This window comes from Fulmarus glacialis, unplaced genomic scaffold (genome assembly GCF_000690835.1).
Source record: "Fulmarus glacialis isolate BGI_N327 unplaced genomic scaffold, ASM69083v1 scaffold35969, whole genome shotgun sequence".
Classification (NCBI taxonomy): domain Eukaryota; kingdom Metazoa; phylum Chordata; class Aves; order Procellariiformes; family Procellariidae; genus Fulmarus; species Fulmarus glacialis.
This window is the reverse complement of record NW_009234540.1, coordinates 5814-21714: the sequence shown is the minus strand read 5'-3', so window position 1 is coordinate 21714 and position 15901 is coordinate 5814. Positions and strand designations below refer to the sequence as shown.

Genomic DNA, 15901 nt, shown 5'->3' with positions numbered 1-15901 from the left:
TATACACCTGCTGAAAAAGAACGGTTTGCCAGAGATCAACACAAAGCCAGCATGAAAATCCTCAAAAAGTCAGGTTTGCTTTCCATAGTTCAGGAACCACATCAGATATTTTTAGGATTTTTCCAAAATACAGGCCTTCCCAGATAGCAGAGCAGACCTACAATATTGTCATTGTCAAAGGCTTTCATACCAAATATAAATCAGAACATGAATGTACAAAACATAACTGCCTGATTTCAGTATTTACTCTTCCGGTGTTAATGTGCCTCCGTGAATGCAAAGCAGCGTTCCTGTTAACAGCTGCTTTGCTGCTCCCAGCTGTGCTGCACGCTCCACTGTTCCTCCATCGGCTCATCTTATCATCGGCCATTGGAGGCCACATGCCAATTTGAGCTTCCTGGAGTGAAGAAACTAATCCCTCTGTGCTGCCATCAGGTTTGTCACAACGGGATTATTTTGCTGATGAGATGTATGTTTAATACAATTACATATCCCATAACAGGATTAATTAAAAATAATCTAACAGTATCTACTGCACCTCTTTTACGTCCATATTTCTCAATACGCTCATAAACCCTTTCTGAAAATATCAGCATATGCGTATGTGAAAGAGAGAACGTGTATTTACCCCCAAAAAATTCTAAAAGCTCTATAGCTTTTTATATATATATATATATGCACACACACTTTTTAAAAATTTTTATATAGATAGATATAAATCCAAAAGACTAAGGGCCAGTTAGGCCTCTAGTCATATAATCAGGCATCCTGTGTTTCATGCTCGATTGCCATGAGGGTCTGTGTATTTTCAGCTTTCTGGGAAGAGAGCTCCTTCTGCAAAGTTTAGTTATTTCCTTGGTACTTGATTTAAGCACATACATTACACTATTTAGCATACAGTAAGCAAGTGTACATGTAAGCGCCTAGGTAAAGCACTAATATTGTCCTGTAACAGTTCAAAGGATACCTGTGACAACGCAGACCAAAACATTTCCAGTTAATCATAAGCAGAGCATGGAAAAACACAGTGCAAAAAATCCTGAAATCTTTAGGCTGACCCAAAACACCCCAGTCTGCAAAGTGAATCAGCAATACTGATAACTGACCAAGGATTTGCCAAACAAAATTTCTTCCCCTTCCTATATACTCTGACCATCAATAAAGAGCCATTATGATCTATCATTTTAGCAGGAGCTACGCTGATGTAAGGGACCTCATGAAATCGTAAGAGCCCTTTACTCAGTCCAGGAGAGCTCTTACTGTGTGCGACATGTCAGGAACTCACCCTATTTGGGTAGTAAATTGATGACAGTATATAAGATCATACGCTTAACACTAAAGCCACATGCATTGAAACTGACTGACTGGGGCTATTATGCCGTTTATGAATGGGGCTCAGCATTACAAACCAAGATGGATTATGTTAAATCTACAAAACTGAAATGGTGTTCTGCGCTTTTAGTTCAGCTACAAAGCCTCATACTAAACTAAAAGTTAGAGAAAGCATTAGAAGAAAAATCTTGTATCGAGTAGAGGTTAAACACAGCCAACTGCCTTTTGAAATGGAAAAACTCTTTGAAAAAGAGCTTTTTCTGTGTCTGAACAGGTGCTTGGTGAGCAAGCAACAGGGCCAGACAAGGAGGTGTCATGGAGCTGACTGTGCAGTCTACATGCATTAGACCAGAACTCTTTTAATGCAAGTCTTGTATAAAGGAAAGAGCAGAATCTCAGGCAAGACCACGCAGAAGGAGAAGCAGAAGGGGAAAGAACTTTCACAGGATTTTTCAGCCCAACTCATGCATACTGTACCTCCCTGGATAACACATGCTCTCAAATACTCATTCCACAAAACAAACCGAACTGGGAAATCTGTTCTATTCCAAAAGACTATTTACTGCACGTAAGTGACTGCACGTGACCTACCTCCCAAATTGAGATTATACGGTGTGCTCCAGTCACTCCAGAACCCTGGACCATGATGATTCCTGCACCGCACTTGAACTAAGTATGAAGAATCAAGTAGTGTATTGTCTATGGCCAGTGAGGTTTCTAGAACAACTTGAACCATCTGTTGGATTGTCAGAAGCCATTATTGTTGTAAAATGAAACACGAAAAAGAAAGAGACAGAGGGAAGCAAAACAAATAGTCTAGAGAGTAGTTTTTAGGTAGCAAGTTGGGTAAAAAAGGCTTTCTTCTTTAAATTTATTGTAAATTTGAATATGGTAGAGGTTGAGTACCTCTGTAGAAAACATGTTATTTCATTACGGACTGCTAATTAACAGCTGTTTCTTATTCCAGAGCCAGTTACGTGGTAGCAACAGAAAAAGCAATTCACTAATAAAAACTATAAATATTAAACATATATGCATGTATCATGGAATTTGGGGTTGGCTGAAAGGAGAGAGCTTTGCCTTTAGACTTCACAGAATCTAGCATTTCATCCAAAAAGATAGATGGGAGTTTGTTTGTAAGACCCAACAGGAGATGGGTCTTTCATCAGTGTGTAGTGGCTGTCCTACTGTAACAGACATGAAGTCCAGCTTGCCAGCTCTACCACACTCTGTTGATGTTTACAACAGGGTCTGCTGGACACACCAGCTCAGGAGAAACCATTGTGCCATGCCCAGCTCCACCAGACCAGCCACGTTGCTCAGCCCACCAGAGCCACTGCCCAAGGACAAGGAGGGTGGTAAGAAATCCTGAGCTCTGGAAGAGACCCACCGACCTGCACCGCTCCATTGTAAAACCAAGCGAGCAGAGCTGACTCACCTGCCAGCCATTTTGACCTGAATTTGCAGACATCTTTACTTCATATTGAAGTGGGTATGGCATCAGCACAGGGTCAGACCAGCAGATTCTCACTTGACCTTTCTCTGTCATTTCCAGATGCAGGTTCACAGGAGGTTCAGGCTTTACTGCCGACAAATTAATTGACAAGTTTACCACTAACCTTATTGCCTGTGACTCCTGGCAGTAATGGGTTTTTACTGATTCAGAAGTCTCTTTCATGCCGTTTCTTAGAACTCAGCTTTCAAGAGCTGCTCTACAGCTAGTGTATGACAGACTAATGCTGTGTAATATCAGTGAAAAAGTGCACCCTGGCACTGTTACATTAGTTATCAGGACATGCTGTTTGACCTAACATTTGCCTTAAAACTACATGAATTTCTTGCATTGGGCTATGATTCTCCCCAGTAACAAAGAACTAACTTAGCCATTTTGCTGGAAAGAGGACTGAGAGGGATAGGAGTGCTGAGCAAAGCAATTAGCTCAGCTCCTTAAGAGACAGGAGATAATGTCCTCATACTGTACACAAAGAATTTCTAAATATTCCCATTCCTTCTACAGTGATTATGGCTATGAAGGAAGGTCTCCAGGAGAGCTACATTAGAGCAAAGTAAAAATGGAGGGTTTCAGAAATTTCCCACAAGGATGAAGAGAACTCTCTGGAGAGAGAAATGGATGGGCAATTTAGAGTGATGATTAGGATTACACTCACTCTTCCTCAGAAAAAGGCACAGCTTTTAAAACAAAAGTCAGTAACTTCTACATCACACTTTCATGACTCTTAGAATACAAATGATGTCGGTTCTACTGATGCTACCTGTTCTACTGATATCATCTATAAGCAAGTACAACTTTACATTACACAAGTATTCGTAGCTTTACTTTCAAAATAATTTTTAATTGAGCTAAATCTTGGCAGAACATATACTAATATTATGCATTTTTAAAATATACTTCACCAAGCAGAACAAACCAATTATGTCATTTTAAACTGGCAGATGCAACTCTGAATTTTTAATTTTTTCCTGTAGCATAATTTAAAAGCAGCACGATGATAAATGCAACCTCTCATCTTCAAAACTAGCCCACCCAGAGACTTTTAAGTTATTCTGTCTGCAAAGCACATCAGTTAGGAAGCAGTTTATAAAACTTCTATTTTTTCCCCACAGCTGACAGAGTTCCTGCCTTTTTGAAATTTGCCAAGATCTGCAATAACTGTGCATATTGGATAGCAACACATATCAAATCCATAATGTCAGTATGCTTCTAACTTGATTAAATACAGAGGAATTTTTTCCAACTTGGAAAATGCTGGAACTGTATGTGTAAGGAAGAAAGCCTCAGGACAACAGAGCTGCTTGAAAGAAGAGATAGTTTTATTTCCTAACTTTAGGAACAGCTTTTTTTCCCCCTCACTTTTTAATTTAAGTCCTCAGTAACATAGACAAATAAGCTCCACCACCGCCCCAGACTCAGGCACAGAGCGGTCCTGATTAGAAATGAAAGATCAAGTATGTTGACAGCCTGGCCTTTGCTCAGTATGGTTTTGTACTAGAGCCCAGACAGGCATTAGGCAGCTAAGAAACATGTACAGCACCACCCTGAGCAAGTGACACAGCACCAGGAAGCCTTTTCCTGTTCTGCCTGTGCCCTCCTTCTCCAGAAGAGACATCCTGCTGCTGTTCTCCATTAAAAAAGGTTTAAAATACAGGTCAGGCTTACCTATGTCTATAGGCTTAACTGACATCAAAGGTGACCATAGAGGTGTTACACCAATCATCATCTTCAGCCACATGATGTAAGTGTAGTTGAGTCTCAGAGAAGGCACGCAGCACTCACACTTGTCATACTCACTGCAGTCACACTGAGCAACCATGACAGTCCCCTTTAGAGAGCTCGTAGATACATCTCCCAGTGAAAGCTCCGATCTGCAAAGAAAAAAACAAACAATAAAACAAAACAAACCAGTATTTCTTTCTATATTCTATCTCAATAGAGGAGGTTTGTCCATTTGGATAAAGTTTATTTACCAAAAAAAAAAAAAAAAATTAATGAAAAAAGTAAAAAAAGGCAGTAATTATAACAATTGCTTTTACTTTGCTGCTTCTCCCTTTTTAAATGGTTTCCAAGTAAAGTAGTTAAGATGATTTCATGAAAAGTATTCATAAGTTTTGACTTTAAAACGAATGTGTTACAATACTAGATGATACCTGTAGTTTAGTCAGACTAGTTTCTGATTCTTAATGGTAACTATTACTAGATACTTCTTAGGCACACAAAGTTAGTTTACCTTACAGTGGACTAATTGGCAGCTCTCTGCCACCCCCATAGAGATTATATTCTAATTCCTATTCATGAGGCACTGAAATAACATCAAAATAATTTAACATTCCTGCCAGCTTCTGCTACAATTAAGCATTACAAGTAATATAATAATCAAAACCAATTATTCAAGTGAAAAACAAGTTTTGGAATAACAAAAGACTAAAGAACTCCACCATTCAGAACACATGTTAGTACCCATTTTCAACAACTTACAGTATTTGAAAAAAAAAAAAAAAATAGACACCTGTGTCCTCCAAAAGTCTTAACTTGTGCAGTTAATTCCAAGATAAGGCTTTAATTATTTTTATACACAGCATGTTTGCCTGTTAGACAGTCTGATGTTTCCTAGGAAAGCAAATTCTTTATTCACACGCATTACTACCATTGTCTTGGACAGACTCACGGAAAGTATTTAGTGCTTACTGCATTTTGCTTTTATTACTTCTCAGAGTAAAGCTCACGGGACTATTTTTGACTGAACACTCAGATTTAGTGGGGGGGGGGGGGGGAGCTGCCTTTTTTTTTTTCTTCTTTCTATTCAAGTCCTTCCTTGAGAGTTTGACATACACAGTTTTTTGATTACATAATCCACTGCAAAAATCATATGGTCTACGATAAACATTTGAAGTTTTAAACAACTAATAGCTGCATGGGCATAATGCTTCATAAACAGTTTAATCAGATTTTCTAATAATATTATTTCAATACATTTTAAATGAAATAAATTACAAAGTAGCATATACTGATACAAGCAATCATGTATTATGTCTCTTAATGCTAGCAAATATTTTATAGGATACAAAAAGAACATACACATTCATATTGAAATACAGGCCATCACATTTAGTTTGTGTCTCTAAAACACATACAATTTTCCCTGGGTCAACTTCAAGAAGAAGACCCATACTACTTCCCATGTACACATTAGTACACAGATGCTTTTCAGGTATGTTTTACAAGCATTTTTAGAGCAATCCTCATGTGGATGATTACTCTTTTATACATGTTTTCAAACTCCATTGCCTTTAGTCAAACCAGTCTCAATTTATGAAATAAATACCGCACAAGTGGGCATAAAGCTGCTTCTATTCTAAGAGCAACCAGCAGTTCCCAAAGTATTCTTCATTCTCATTTCTATTACACAAATATTCTTTAGGCTCTTTCAAACACAGATACACATTTATGGTGTACTGCAGGTATTCAGTGACACAGACCTCCTTAAGGTAGTGAATTTAATAGTGTGAATACTTTGTGGCCAAACTTCTCACAGCAGCAAAACCAAGACAAATCCTCACCGTTAAACCATCCTGGAATCTTTCCTGCTTTTGACATTTCATCCTCACAAAAGAAGCTCATGTTTTGAATTGTTCAGAAGCAATTTTGGAATTATTTCTGTATAGTAAGGGTTTTATTTTACTAATTCAGAGAAAGAAATTGAAGTTAATAGAATAAGAACCTTTCTGTAAAAGTTTTAAATAGTTTTATAGTTGGTATGACTTACTGTAACACTTGAATTCAGGGAGAGCAGAGAACTCTACATAGGAGGAGAAGAAAGGATGAGATTTTCTGCTTTTTTTGGTTTTAGTCAATTTGGTATCTAGTATATTTAATCGACTGTAGAGCACAGGGGAAATGGGTGTGATTCACTGATCCCGTTACCACAATCTGCCCTACTTAAAAAAGAAAAGGTCAAAAACTGAGGAGAGGCTGGAAGCAAACAAAGGGCTGATGAATTACAGGGAAGAGCGCGTGCAAATCATGCTGACTGGGACTGCAAGGGAACCCACAATGTACACACATGGATCTCCTTGAGTTGGGGCCCCACTCCCCTCATCGGTCACTGATCAACACACACACATTATGCATCCACCTTGTTTTTAGAATACTCGTTGAAGCTGGTGACACAAGGATTTTCAATAACACTATGCCCTCATAGCACCTGTACTCTGCAGTAATGACCCCATAAGCTATGCAGGTTCAGATGAGTATGTAGTTTACACTTATTAGTGCTATGGTCAGTCAGTACTGACATTCCTAAAATAACTTTTACCACTACTCAGACTTTAGGACACGAGAATTATGGAACCTTATGCTGATGGTATCTGGCAGACATACAGCTTTTAAATTACTTGGAATATTTTTGTTTTTATAGTTGTGGCTCTACTTCTTTCCCCTGAATTTCCTTTTAAAGACTTCACAGAATTTTCTTTTAAGTTTCCCTGCCTTCCGTTGTTGCTCACAGATTTTATTACTCTCAAAAAACCCACAACCAATCCATAAGAATGTAGTCTTTTCATCAAACCGTGTCTTTAATCTGATCTATCTGGAAAGCAGTTACGACCACCCCACCACCTCCATCTTTCTCCTAATCATTCCTAATAATTATTTCAATTTTTAACCATCAAACTGAGCTTATTTGCACCCAGAAGACCACCCGTGTACAGGGGAAAAAATGCTAGAGAGCTCCTCCCCATGTTGTGTTGTGCCAGTATTGTTTCAAAGGCCACTTACTTGGGGGCAAACAGGCATGGGTTGTTATTTCTCCCTGCTCCCACCACACAAACGTTTTCATTTGTTTACTGTATAAAATGCTGTGTGTAGGAATGCAAGGGTAACTGGAGGAATACCCTGTGGCTCCATGGCAGGCAGGCCTTCCACCCCTTGTGACAGAGAACTACCAGTATCTCACTTCTATGCTGTGGACTTCTCTTACAGCTCACTACCTCTGCAGGCAACCAGCGCAAAGCAAGGGGAAAGACCAAGCTATGTGATCAGATGCCAGGTCTGCTCCCAGAGGAAGGCAGGCAGCTACTAAGAAACAGGGTAACGGTCTTCGCTTTTCCACAAACTGGCAAGACACAGGGACTATCTCACAAAACTGAGTTTGGGATAAGAGAATAGATCAATGGAGGACATGATCAGGAGGGGCCCCCACATCAACTTTTTCCAAATTGCCAAGCCTGGGCTAAATGTATGAGACGCGATTACAAGCAAAACAACAGAAAGCCAAAGTATTTTGGAGAACTGCAGCAGCCTGGGATTGCACGAGCAGCCCGTCATCTTCAGTTTGGCTGCAGATGGATCCAGTCACAGAATAACCATTGTTCCTAAACTGTAGATACTGACTTTAGAGGAGCTTATACTTATAAAGCCCTCACAAGTTCAGGAGAGGTCAGTGTCTTCATTCAGTAGAATGAGGAGAAATTTTGGGTAAACTTAAAACAAAGCAACGGGCTATTAAAAACTGGAGTTTTCCATCAGACTTGCAGCACACTGAGAGAAGCTATAAATCCTGGTTCAACAAGCACTTTACATCACGCAACAGTGATCAGATCTAAGCCAGATCCAAATTGTGGTGGGGGGAAGGAAAGACAGAGGGCTTATAAAATATATGAGTATATACTATGTCCCCATTCAGTTTTATAGTGCTGGCTGCTGGAATTGGAGAGATTTGTCTTGGCATAGAGAGGTAAGCAAAAACCAGAGAGGTACTAAGCATATGAACTCCTGTGAATGGATTACCAGAGCCCACCTCTGAGATTCAACAGAAAACCAGTGAACTGGACTTAAGTTTTAATGGCTGGCTGAGAAGGGACAGAGAACGTGCAAAGGCAATGTGACTTTAAGCTGGAAATACGGGACTGAAGCATAAGACGCTGCAGAAGAGGGAAAAAAATACTGCATGCCCTGAACCACAGAAGTAATTTACATTGCAACAAGGGCACGTGTCCCAGGCTTGCTTTTCTTTTCTACTCCAAGCACTGCACTTTTCAATTGTGCACAGATAGTTCTTTTAGTCAACACCTTAAGTTAACACCTCCTAAATATTTTGTATTTTGGTGCACAGTTCAACCATACTTCAGAAGGTGTTGTTATTTATGCTAAATTAATCTGTGGCCCCGTGGTGAACTTTTAGACTTTAAGTTAGAAGCTGCAGAATGTCTTTACTGAATTTCAATCAACGTCTTGCAACTGGAACACCTAACCGAAAACAAAAGGTCAAAATTGTTTTAGGAAGAAATACATGCACTTCTACAATTCCTCCAATTTGAGGAAACGTACATCACATTCAGGTAGCTATGCTGAGGCATATCAGAAATAAGGTCACCATTGTAACACTGTTTTCAATAGTTCTATATACTGTGTTTGTGCAACTGCTACCTTAATTAGGAATTGACGGAGCAAAGCTGTCTGGGGTTCTAAGGATTTTCAGTAATTATATCTCAATGTATTTGAGATGTAGTAGCTCTAGGACAGTACTTATTTGAACAAGGTGCCCCATTAAACTGCAGAACATCTGATGGCTGCCTAGCTCATGAGAGGATAAGTCTCTAATGAAAGGTTAATGTTCTCCAGCTGAAGAAGGCTCAATGTATAACTGATGCACTCAACTAAGCCACCAATCTGGAGGCAAATTGCATGATTTATCCTTAAAAACACATGAGACTAATCCCAGAACTAAAGGGGTACCTTACAGGTACTTCAAATAGGTCAGAAATATGAGTACACCCTATACATCACCATCTGCTGAAAGGGCAAATTATAATCAGTGCTCAAAATTAAACTGGGAGCATTCATCTGTGTCACTATGAAAGGATCCCTAAGGCTAAGTGATTTCAGTTAATGTAATTAACCATCAGGGTTTACAGCATTCCTAGAATACATACAACTGGAAAGATCACTCGCTTTTGGTAGACAATTAATCTAATTTGTCTAATTAAGCTCCAGAATAATCTTTCCCCTCCCAAAGACATGCTGCTAGGGAAGGTAAAAGCCCTATCACTACCCTTGCTTGAGCCTCTTACAGAATACTGTCATAGCACTGTTTTGGGCAATACTTTCTATTTCAAGTAACTTGGTATCATTTACAAGCAGGCAAACTGTGGATGTGTAAAATAAGAGGATACTTCTTTAATGCTGAAAAAATTAAAGGCTGTTGAGGATCCAAGCTTTTTTGTTGTAGATTCTTCTAGGTCATTATTTTTGTACATTGCCTGTCCTATATGTGAGAATTCTGGCTTGATCTCCAGACTCCCAGGGAGTAACACATGCCAGGAATGCATATTTTTAAAACTGGGAATGTTTTCAAGGTATTTTGGCTCATGTGAATAGAATGTTAAGGTACCAGCAAGCCAACAGGGAAAGCAGTCACATTACCAAAATCTGAAATGCTTTCCTAGCTGTTCCCCCAGAACATAGGGACCCTAAAAGAAAAATATTAATATGAAATCTGGGGAGTGAAACAAGTTCTCCAATGTCAGGGATTGCACTGCGTCTCGCCTTTGCAGCAAGAAGTAATCAAATACAGAAATGCCACAAGGACTCTAGTGAGTCTATAGGGCCTGCTCTCATAAATTGCATGACACTTACTGAATTCCCTTCATAATACAAAGAACCTCTTCATCCCAGCTAAGACTTGAATCTGTTGTTCCACGGATGTTAGGCATACCAAAAAAATTCAATATAGAGATTACTACACTAGGATTACTGGCAAAGATTTTTCTGTTGCAGTTGAGACTGGATGGAACAGAGGCAAATTCAGATCTACTTCTCCCACAAACACATATGTAATGGTATTTCAGAAATCAAAGTAATGAGGAACACTGGAAATGAGGAACCCACTCAAAATCTGATTTCAGCTTTACAGTATTATGTCAACTAAACAACCATATTTACTACCAGTTAATACACTTGCTTTCTACCCTGACTACAGGGATAATTTGTGGCAAGTGGTATCTGTCACCCAGTTCTGGCTTCTAGAAGTCGTCACCTGTAAATTCAGGTAATTCAACTATTTATGTTTAGCCTGTTTCCTAAGGAAATTAAGTCTGTGTGTTCATGCCATTCCTTCCAATCTGTCAGTAATACAGAAAAAACAGTGTGGTCTCAGAAGTGGAATCAAATAGATCTTTTTATGATCAAATCAGGCAGGTGATGTGTACAAGACCTACCCAGCCCACAGTCAGATAGATCTATTACCATTCCAGAGAATATTCACCACAGTAGCAACTGCACAGGTGGGTGCCTCTCAGAGGCAACAATGTGATTAGAGTAGCATTTGGCATTGTATTAAATGTCAAGTAACATAATTACTTCAAGAGAGAGAACATTACGGTCAAAAGCATAAAAAAGGCAGAACCAAGATCGCAGCTTTAAAATTAAGCAACTGTAAAAGCAAAGATATTTTAGCCAACACTGATTAGTGTCTAATTTAGTCAACACTGATTTCATTAAAGCATTTTAAGAAACATGGAAAGGACAGAGGAGGGGGACTTTCCATTCCAACCATTTCTCATTCAAAGACAGAAACATAAACTTTCCATATTGTCCAAGATTACTTTTAGATAAGATAAAGGTGCACAACGTATCGTCTGCTTGCAAAGATAATGCTACCACTGTGTTACAAGCTTGAGAGGCCAATGCTGATGTTTTAGTAAATGCTTTCAGATTTCTAATGCTAACAGTGACAAATTTAACAGAGTCTGTACTTACACAGCATATAAAAGATTAACCTTCAAGTCAGCTCTCAAGTACAATTTCAAAAACCGCAGGCTACAAACTAACAGGTCCAGCTTGCCTTTAATCCAACATTCAAAGTTCCAATTTGAATCTAAACAAAAGAAAGGGATTAAACATTTCTGAACTATATTAAAACAAAACAAAACAAAAAAACCTGAAGAGCCATGATAAAATTCACTCACAAAGAGATGATAAGCAACGATATTCATGAAGGTGAGGCTGGACCCCAAATGTCCAAATGTTTGTAAATAATCCTTGCTGAATTGGGCACCAGTATATGCCCTTCAGCACTTAAAAGGCTAACAGCCTACATGACACTCAAGCTCAACATGACCCGGCAATGTGCACCTGCAGCCCAAAAAGCCAACTGTACCCTGGGCCGCATCAAAAGAAGCATGACCAGCAGGTTGAGGGAGGTGACTCTCCCCCTCTACTCAGCTCTCATGAGACCCCACCTGCAGTACTGCGTTCAGCTCTGGGCCCCCCAACATAAGAACGATGTGGACCTGTTGGAGCGAGTCCAGAGGAGGGCCATGAAGATGATCAGAGGGATGGAGCACCTCTCCTATGAAGAAAGGCTGAGAGAGTTGGGGTTGTTCAGCCTGGAGAAGAGAAGGCTCCGGGGAGACCTTAGAGCAGCCTTCCAGTACCTGAAGGGGGCCTACAAGAAAGCTGGAGAGGGACTTTTTACAAGGGCATGTAGTGACAGGACAAGGGGTAATGGCTTTAAACTGAAAGAGGGTAGATTGAGATTAGATATAAGGAAGAAATTCTTCACTCTGAGGGTGGTGAGGCACTGGAACAGGTTGCCCAGAGAAGTTGTGGATGCCCCATCCCTGGAAGTGTTCAAGGCCAGGTTGGATGGGGCTTTGAACAATGTGGTCTAGTGGGAGGTGTCCCTGCCCGTGGCAGGGGGGTTGGAACTAGATGATCTTTAAGGTCCCTTCCAACCCAAACCATTCTATGATTATATGATACTGTTGCATTTTAATTATTAGAGAAGGAATACATTCTATCTGGTTTTACGGACAAGTCCACAAGAGGAAGAAAGAAATTAAGCTGCTGCTGCTGGTTGAAGGTTTTGCTACTGTTAACTGGTATAGCCTCTGTGTGGCTGCACTGCGTACACTTTGTGCACACATATGCAGCTGTACTGCATACACACAGCAACAGATTTAGTGTGGCAGTCTTTAACAGAGATTTATTTGTTCCATGGGACAGTTCTTGTAAAATGAAATTCTACTCTACTGAGGTCAATGAGATTCCTGCCGCTGATAGCAGTAGGCCAACTGGCCAGTATGCTGCTCAGAGACTGTGGTTTACAGGAGGAGAAAAACAGTCTAGGAAAAAATAATTCAATCTAATCCATGTACAGATATTTCCTAAGGCATCACAATCCAGGCAGAAAAGACGGCACTTGCTCTCCATCTCCCCTGCCTCCTGAAGGAGTTTAAAGCCCACATCCACAAAAATATTTGAAATATTTCTCATAGCATCTAAAACCCTTTGAAGATCTGGGCTTACGTCCTCATATACAGTGCTACATATTTTATTCAGCATTCCCCTAGAAAAACAGCCAACTATTTTTTTCCCCTTTGAAACTGTGCTATACAATTTCCTTCATCTTCCACTACAGAATTCTGTGAGGAAGGATTTTACCACACTATGTTGTCTGCTCTGGATAAAAATGAATATGCATTAATACAACTCAGCCCCCTGCCCCCCAACAACAAAAAACCCCAACCTTTTTTTTTTGAAGAAGTAACTTCTTATGCCCTTGAATGGAAAACCTACCTATTTCCTGAGAAGCAGAGATAATTATTTCTGAAGGAATAAACTTCCTTGCTTGCATGCTTGCTCTGTACAAGGAACAATCAATGTTGTTATCATTCCAAAGACAACACAGAAAGCTTTCTTCATTCATTAGCAAGGAAGGCTTGGTTTCAGATGCTCTCCTCAAACCAGACCAGCTCTCTACAAATCCAGCAGAGAAAGGACTCAGAAATGTCTCATTCAGCAGCATACAGGGTAACGTAAAGTTCCTGGGAGGAATCTGATGGACCATACAGTGGGCAACCGCCATTTGAAGAAGGTCTGCAATCATAAAGGCAAAGATATCGGAAATAAAAGAAAAAGTTCATATTACTTGACAATGAAAAGGGAGCGGCTGATGCTATACAGAAACACATTCATTACATAAAAACCAGACTATTTCCAGGGGCTGTTCTTCTCTGAGTTGGAGACAAAATTACCAAAAACACACCCTCTGAACCGGTGTCACATCTGACAGATGCCAGCCTTCTCCCCCAAAGTTTTGTTTTCTCAACCTCTTGAAATAGGTCAAGACCAAGACTGTAGGGAAGCATCTCTTTGGGGTAAATTGGCTTATATTAATTCAAAATAGTGAATCCTAAACCTAAATTAACGCACTATACAGGTATGAGTCTCATCTCCCCCTGCAGTGCTGGGACACTCGCAATCCAGCTCTTAAAACATGGCTCCTTTACTGTAGAAAAAATAATTCCATTGTAAATATAACACATAGTCACATAGTAACTGTTAAACACCAAAGAATAGTTATTACAAGAATACATGACTGTATGTAACTACGCAACCCCAGGGCATTATCTGGGAAATGAGATGTAGGAAAAGAATCTTTTCCATCAGACTTAGATTCTTCAAAATAAAATCGCTCTGACCATATTTGTAGCTCTTGTTGGTAAGTCATAACTTGAATTACGCTAACAATGATTTTTGAGAACGATAAGCATGTCGGTTTTGGAAATAGCTTACTGTAAAACACTGCATGGATTTCAAAGATTAAAGCTCTAGTTACAGAAAGGCATGTGGGTCATTTGTGTACTTTGCATTTAGCTTTTCGCTCAGTAAGTGCATAAATATTTTAAGCAGTTCATTAGATAGAAATTAATTCGTGCTCTATGCCTTGCAATAGCCAAAATAAGAAAAACAGAATTTCTTTAGCACTGTTTGATTAATAGCACATAAGCATAAGCTAAATAATATAAAAACACAAAATGAAAGCTTTTAAAAAGGTAGATGCATGCTACCTTAAAAGCAGACACTGTGTTACTATGCAGTGTGTTAAAGTGTTTCGTTTTCTCTTTACACAGATTTTGTATTGCCAGACTCCTGAAGGGTTCTGCTCTTTCCTCCTCTCTCATTTAACAGAGCTTGTGCCTCTGTAAATATCAGCTTCATTAGACCTCCTGGCTCCATGCAGAGGATTCAGTTGACCAAACAGACTATTAGTCCATAATACATGATTAAAAAAGGACAAATGACTAAGTGACATGACTGCCTATGAAGCAGGACAGATAACTGACACACTACCCAATTCAGAGAGGCAACTGCAGAGTGGGAAGAGATTCCTGCCAGTCATCTATTTTTCTAAAAAACAGACTCCCCCCTCGCGTATCACACCAGACAATCTCACAGGATTAATTAAATCCTATAAAGTCAAAATGTGTGCAGCTACTTACCACTTCTGCAGAAGTGGTAAAAAAATCATAACGCATTACAACACAGAACGTTTAGCGTAGGATTGCTATAGCTCTTAAATGCCCGTTAATAAACTGCAGCATGCATTAAGAATGTTTTCCTGCTACAGGTGTAACAGTTTGCCCATGACACAGACACATAGGAGGCCATCGCTTACAGTTCTGTCCCTCAAATAGCGGCTTATGTCACGTCTGGGTTAACAGGGCTACAAAGATGCCAGCCATGGCTGTTAGTTTATCTGGAAACAGACCAAGATGGCCACTGGATAGATACACTGACTTTCAGTCATTATAGGCCATCAGATAGTGACAAACAGCTCTGAAGCCTAATAAAAACTTCCTGAGGCAGCCAGGTTTTCTAATTAAAAGGTACACAATATGTTTAGACTACGTAAGGTATTTAAAAGAAGAATTTGTCAACAACACAATATTTGATACTCAGTGGATAAAGGTATGTATATAGAAAGATACAGAAAGATGTCTATGTATATACATAGAAAAGATACAGAAGTCTAATTATCTATTCATCCTTTGTGGAGATGACACAAACTTTGAAACTAACATCATTGGATTACAGCATCTGCTTTCTCCCTAAGCATCATCACCAGAAGTCTTTAAATAGTTCTTTTTTTAATCAAAAAAAAGAAAGGCAAATACCAGCTGTCCCTGAACAGCATACACCAATATTGTTACAGACACTTCCCAATCAGAAAACCAGTTTATTATATTCAACATTTACAGTTAATTGAGC

The 15901-nt window shown here is 39.4% G+C and overlaps 1 protein-coding gene across 1 annotated transcript in view; it reads right to left on the bottom strand.

Annotated features, from left to right (window-relative positions):
* Positions 1-15901, bottom strand: part of LEPR (leptin receptor) — a 34754-nt gene that overhangs the window by 18300 nt on the left and 553 nt on the right. The window contains 5 exon segments of the mRNA XM_009585679.1: positions 1924-2068; positions 2771-2916; positions 4511-4716; positions 11606-11723; positions 13427-13726. Coding sequence (XP_009583974.1) covers positions 1924-2068; positions 2771-2916; positions 4511-4716; positions 11606-11723; positions 13427-13726 — 915 coding nt within the window.